The sequence below is a fragment of the Gobio gobio genome, assembly GCF_949357685.1.
Source record: "Gobio gobio genome assembly, chromosome: 5".
Classification (NCBI taxonomy): Eukaryota; Metazoa; Chordata; class Actinopteri; order Cypriniformes; family Gobionidae; genus Gobio; species Gobio gobio.
In genome coordinates, this window is record NC_137101.1 from 41,097,863 (window position 1) to 41,104,913 (window position 7,051).

General features: G+C 38.8%; 1 protein-coding gene across 1 annotated transcript in view; it reads right to left on the bottom strand.

Moving 5' to 3' along the window:
* Window positions 1–5,847, bottom strand: part of LOC307127187 (lactase/phlorizin hydrolase-like) — a gene marked incomplete at both ends in the record, with an annotated part of 28,968 nt that extends 23,121 nt beyond the window's left edge. The window contains 6 exons of the mRNA XM_079818295.1: window positions 74–272; window positions 368–658; window positions 760–1,028; window positions 1,501–3,057; window positions 4,366–5,011; window positions 5,095–5,847. Of these exons, the coding sequence (XP_079674421.1) occupies window positions 74–272; window positions 368–658; window positions 760–1,028; window positions 1,501–3,057; window positions 4,366–5,011; window positions 5,095–5,847 (3,715 nt within the window). The remainder of the gene's footprint in view (window positions 1–73; window positions 273–367; window positions 659–759; window positions 1,029–1,500; window positions 3,058–4,365; window positions 5,012–5,094) is intronic.
* Between the last annotated feature and the right edge of the window lie 1,204 nt (window positions 5,848–7,051).

Sequence of the window (7,051 nt, forward strand, 5' to 3'; positions counted from 1 at the left end):
GTATTAACTGCTAACACTGAAACTGGTAGGCTAAATCATATTTTACAATAACATTTTTAATGGCGAATGATACCTGGTGCTGCATTTCCATAGCCATATCCTGCCAAAGCAACATTGAGGGGTTCATTTAAAGTGATCCAGAACTTGACTCTGTCCCCCAGACTGTTAAATACAACATCAGCAAAGTCTCTGAACCTATCGACAACAGTGTCATTCTCCCAGCCACCAACGTCCTGGAGTGCTTGTGGGAGATCCCAGTGGTACAAGGTCACCTGTCAGATCAAAGTGATGAACAGAAATATAGTCACATTCTTTTAGGCTACCAGGGTGCATTCTTAGCATGCAAATTATTTTAAAAACAGTTTACCTGTGGTTGGATATTGGCTGCCAAAAGTGCATCTACAAGCCTATTATAGTAGTTGAGTCCAGCTTCATTAATTTTCCTGTTTGTTCCATCTGGCATAATTCTGGGCCATGAAACAGACATCCGGTAGTGGCCGACCTTCAGTTTTTTGACAATTTCGACATCATCATCGATCCTGTTGTAGCTGTCACAGGCAATGTCACCATTGTCGTTTTTCGCTATTTTTGAAGGAGTGTGTGCATATTTGTCCCAAATACTGAGACCTTTTCCATCTGTTCTCCAGGCTCCCTCTATCTGTGGTGTTGGAGCATAACCCGAAACAAATATAATCATTTTAATCAGATTAAAAAATACATAAATGTGACAAAAAATGAATTTGTTGAAATGGATTGTACCTGATATGCAGCTGTTGCTGTGCTCCACATAAATCCCTCTGGGAAATGTCCATACAACATTTCTTCCTCCTCTGTGAGTGGAAAGCCATTATTTCTAATTATATCATAATAGAGGTGAGCTGAGCGTTTTGGCGTTCTTGGCCGATTTGGAAGTAAAAAGTTCACATGGTGAAGTCCATAGCCAACAATGTAGCCATTTAGCCACTCAAAGGAATCCATCAGAGAGCTCGCAATATAACCCTTAATGCGTACTCCATCCAGGTTGTGCGCTAAAAAGACAATATATGTAAATGTGTCAAATGCACAATTTAACACTATTACAAACATTAAGCCAGGTTCACTAATTCATTTTGTACAGTTTGTGTGTTCATAAGCAAAGAATTCCATGCAAAATGTCCACATGATTAATAACTGCATTATTAATGTTGCTGAAACTGGATTATTCTAAATGAGGGAGCACATTCACACAGCTAGCTGTATGCATAACACACGCACAAACAGTCCAAAGTCCAAAAACGGGTTTTTAAAATATATACACTGAATCATAATATTTTTTATATACTGTATATGTGTGTTATTTTCTATTTATATTATTTTTTCCATATTTATAGTTGATTCAAAATTTAAAAGACTTTTAGTGCAAATGTATTGATGAATCATGATTTCTGCATAAAAATGTTTTATAAGCAGACAAATACGTGTTTTAGCACTGTAAGTGAATGAGAACCATTGTTAACATACCTTTAAGAGCCTCATCAACATAGGTCTTAAGATAGAATATTCGATCAGTGTCATCAACCGTTATGGGAGATCCTGTAGCCACACCATTTTCTGTTATATAAATCTCAGGGTCTCCATACTCTTCCTTTAACCAGTTAAGAAGTCTCCTGAGTCCCCAAGATACAGCCTTCTGGTCCTCAACATAAGTATTTTCAGAGCCTTCTGGAAAGTTCTTCTCAACGTCCTGGTCAGTCAGATAAGACTCAACATCAAGTGCACTGGTCACATGGCTCACAACTTTGGTTGTGTATGTGTTAATGCAGAATACATCAGCTGTTCCTTGAATAAAGGCTTTGTCTTCATCAGTAAAAGAAGGCAGGCGGGATTCTGTCAAACGTTGAAGTTCACTCTTGTTGCCAACCTGCCACTTCATGGCATCAGGGTAGTCACCATTTTTAAATATGGGATGTGCAAACCAGCCTAGTTGGAACTGAAGGGCTCGATCAGCTGCCACCACCTCTCGAGGGATGTTGACGTCCAGGGGCTCTGCCCATTCAGCATTTAGACTAATGGACACCAGACCTCCTTGAGATGCCCTGTATTTCTCATCATAGGTGTGATACGCTTGTGCGTGAGCTTTCAGGAGGTTGTGTGCAACCCTGTATGGAGCATCTCCGGGTTGCTTCACGTTAGGTGGAATCTGACCTAGTCCATATCCGGACCATGCAATTGTCTGGGGTTCATTAAATGTGATCCAAAACTTCACCCTGTCTCCAAATGTTGCATAACAGAAGTCACAATATTCATTGAATATGTTAATTAATTCAGGATTGTCCCAACCGTTGATGTTCTGTAAAGCCTGTGGCAGGTCCCAGTGGTAGAGCGTCACCGTGGGTGTGATATTGTTGGCTATGAGACCATCAATGAGCCTGTTGTAGTAGTCCACCCCCTTCTGGTTAAGAGAAGATTTTTTTCCACTGGGAAAAATTCGAGACCATGACAAGGAGAATCTATAAGTCTTCAATTTTAAGGCTCGCAACATGTATAGATCCTCATCTATTTTATTGTAGCTGTCACAAGCAATGTCACCATTTTCATTGTTCGGGATGATACCAGGTTTTTGAGTAAAAGTATCCCAAACACTTGGTCCTTTTCCATCTGCATTCCAGCCACCTTCAACCTGATATGCTGAAGATGAGACACCCCATTGGAATCCCTCTGGAAATCTTCCATAATGATAAAGCTGTCTCTCAAACTTGGTCTGAGGGGAGAACTTTTCCCAAACAACCTTGGATTTTGAAGGAATTTCAGATGGTGGCAGACTAGGAAGTTTTGCGCTCTCAATTTTATTTCCATAGATTTGCATCTTAGGGCTTGATGGAGTCTCAGCAAATCCATTACTCTCAATCACCTTTGAATAGTAATATGCTGATGTTTTGGGGATTCTTGGCCTGTCAGGATCATCAAAGTTCACATAATGCAATCCAAATCGTTGACTGTAGCCTTGAGGACCTTCAAAACCATCCATAAGAGACTGGACTGTAAACCTCTTGACAGCAACATTATCTAAATGCACAGCTGTAGTAGAAAGAAGTAGTTAATATATAGTGGTCTTGTATTACTATATATAGTCTGATGTTAAGGTTTGGCAAGGGTTTTGTTACATTGGTAGAAGATTGTTTTAAAGTCAGTCTGTGTCAAATCTGATGTTGTTGGTGATCTAAAACTAAGATCCGTAAAATTATTGCTAGTCTAACATTTTCATATATTTTCAGCCCCCTGAAGAATTAATTATTTCCAAGTCAATAAACATCTTGTTTGGGAACTCATGTTTAGTGTATTATTGATTTTTGAACAGATAAAAGTTTGATTTCTTCAAGGGTGCACTGTTAAAAGTCTCCTCAGGGTGAAAATATTTTCAGACGTGGCCCATAAAGTTGTGATAAATGAAAGATTTGTAGATGTGGCTGACATTGGAGCCTTAATTACATCAATGAAAAGACCAAGGACAAAACTTAAAAGCTCAAACATTTAAGTCCCTGTTATGATTATAATCAAAAGGACAATACAATATGAGACACATTCATCAGTGTTGACTAACTAGGAGAATCTTGAAAGTGGCTTGGAAGTTTTCATGCAAAAGACATTTGTTCCAGGCTCTCTTGATATGAAAGTATGGCAAACAAACTTTTTGAGAGATCAGATTCCCTATACACGGCTTCCCATATAAGGGGTTTTTGGCTTCAAAATAATGAATACACTAAATATAAGAATGTTAGAATCTCCAAGGAATACCTTACAAATCTTGGATTTAGGTCACTAACTCTCCAATTTCACACAGACTGACCTGTTACCACTAAAATATTAATATGATCCTATCCTTAAAGGGATAGTTCACCCAAAAATGAAAATTAGCCCATGATTTACTCACCCTCAAGTCATCCTAGGTGTATATGACATTCTTCTTTCAGCCGAATATAATCAGAGTTATATATAAAAAATGTCCTGGCTCTTCCATTCGCTGGAACGCCAGTCTTCCGCGGACAACAGTTAGAGATTGCAGTTTGTAAAGTTTTAAATATGGATATTTTTCTTACACAAATGCATTGCTTCACTTCAGAAGGCCTTTATTACCCCCATCCCCGGAGCCGTGTGGATTAATTATATGATGGATTTTTTTTTTTACTTTTATGATGGATTTTTTTTTTATGGACTTCAAAACAGAAACAGCCATTATAAAGTTTGGAATAGCAGGACATTTTTTAAATATAACTCCGATTGTATCCATCTGAAAGAAGAAAGTCATATACTCCTAGGATGACTTGAGGGTGAGTTAATAATGGGCTAATTTTAATTTTTGAGTGAATATTTCTTTAAAATACTTGCCTTTCATTGCTTCATTAATGTAAGCTTTGAGATAGTCGACACGCTGAATGTCATTGAGCAGATCACCAAAGTACTCAGTTGGCATTCCATTTCCTGTGATATAGATGGGCACCTTTGTGATGGATGTGTACTCTACATAGATGTAGTTCAGTAACCGCCGAAGCCCCCACGGAACAGACTGGATCTGGTCAGAAGCTGTGGAGGGCCATGTGGGGTCAGTATAAGCGTCGAATTCCCCAACACTATTGGGTCCAGCATCACATCTACCCAAGCTCTCACTAATCAGTCGGGAAGTGTAGTGATTCAGTCCGAAGAAATCAGCTGTGCCTCGGATTCTTTGTTTCTCTGCCTCAGTGAAGACGGGGAGTCTTGCCAGCTCTTTACCACACTCAGCTTTCTTTTTCTCTATTTGTTTCTTCAGCACGGCTGGATAGTCTCCATCTACAAATATTGGATGAGCAAACCAGCCCAGCATGAAGTTCAGATAACGCTCAGCTGCTGCTACATCCTGTTCACTTAAGGGATTCCTCGGCTCTGCCCAATCAGAGTTAAGAGCAATGCCCACTTTTCCATTGTACAGTTTCCTGTAATTATCATTATAAATATGCCAGGCTTCAGCGTGAGATTTGAGAATATTGTGCGTCACCTGCAAAAACAAGCAAATAATTGACAATATACACTTTATGAAATCATAAAACAGATTGTACTTTTTCTGATTGACAAACACACCTTGTAAGAGGCTATTACTGGGTTTTTCACACTTGGGGGATGTTCCCCTGTTCCATACCCAAAGTTGCTCACTACCCAAGGGCTTCCGAAAGTGATCCATGTTTTGACTCTGTCTCCATAATGAGAGAAGCAAAAGTCAGAAAATTCTTTGAAAGCTTCCACAATAGAGTCATTAACCCAGCCTCCTGAGTCTTGCAGAGCTTGGGGAAGGTCCCAATGATGCAGAGTAACAGTGGGCTCGATGCCTGATTGAAGAAGTGTGTTAATCATCTTGTCATAATAAGCAACCCCCTCGTCAACCAAACTTTCTCTGCGTCCAGTGGGGAAAATGCGAGCCCAGGAAATTGAGAACTGATAATTAGGTGCCATCATGCCCCTAAGCAGATACACATCATAGTCCACCTTGTGATAACTATCACAGGCTAAATCAGTGGTCTGGCTGTCAGAGACATGACCCTCATGGCTAAAACGATCCCATATGGTCTCACCCTTCCGGTGTTCAGCCCATCCACCCTCCACTTTGAAACTCTCACTGGAAACGGACCATTCAAAATCAACTGGGAACGAGCCACTCAGAAACTCATCACGCTCAGCTTCTGTTTGACTTCTGAATTTCTCCCACACCTTCTGGTATGAGATTGCAGAAGCTGATTTCTGATGGACAGGAGTCCTGAACTTCTGCCGCCCTGTATTACTGGTGCTCCAACAAACAGCCAACAAACTTAGAGAAAGAAATCCCTCTAAGACCTTCATCATGACAGTTGTGAGTGGGGAGAGTGTGAAAGCGCTTTATAACCACCACTGCTGTCAGTTATAAAACCAGCTATACAGTTATACAAGAAGGTCAGTTATACAATCAGATATAGAGTTATACAAGAGTGTCAGTTTAACAATCAGTTACAGAGTTATACAAGAGTGTAAATTATACAGTCATATCAGTTATACAATAGTGTGGTTTATCTTTTAACTTTAATCCAACTAATGATACAAATTATGGCAGTCATTAAGGGTGTGTTCACATGTTTAGTTCGGTTCGCTTGTCCGGACCAAAAAAAACATGTGATCTACGAAAACCCATCACATGGTGAAATTTGACATCTTACAGATTTTGATATCATATAACAAATATATTTGTATTTCTTTCATGGCTTGTCTGAAACAAAAGTTATGGTTATCTGAAGTTGGCTGATCGATATGGTTTTTAGGAATGGAATTTTGAGAAAAACGGGTTTAAATAACCGTCACCCCCTTTTTTCTCTCGCATAGATATGAAAATGCACTTCCCAACTTAAATGGCTGTTATTCAGGAATGCTTTGGAATATAGACCTATTGTTGGTCTTGTTTTAAAGAAGACACTTGACAGATTATTGAAATAAGGGTGAAATAAATTATGAAAGTAAAATAGAAAAACAGGTATAAAAAGTTTAAGAAAAGAAAATGTAAAAAATATGTTTTATAATAATATGTATTTTACAAAACATGTTTTACTCTAAAACTACAAGACAATCAAAGCCAGTCGCGCTGCATCTGATTGACAGCTATAGTGATTATATTAAAGGGAGCGTGCTTTGCTTGCTTTCTGTATTTAATCTATTTACAATATGAATATAAGTTTTAGCCTTTTTTTCATGCTGGTAAAAAGAGAACATTTACACTGCAGTTTCAGAAGAGTGGCATTTAAATGCAGAGTGAAAATATATCCGCTAAAATATTTAGTATAAGCATACAGTTGTAGGCTTACTAAAACACTGTTCTGTTTGGTTTAGGCTACTTGCAATGTGTTTAATGCAATCAATGTTTAATACATTGTGGGGGATGTATATATATACATATATATATATACACCAAACCTAAAGGCATAGGGATATGCTCACAACCTGAATGGTCGGCTTTTGCTGTGTGTTGGGCTAAATGCCCTCGCTGTATGTGCGTAGCCTGCATATGATGGTATTTTGA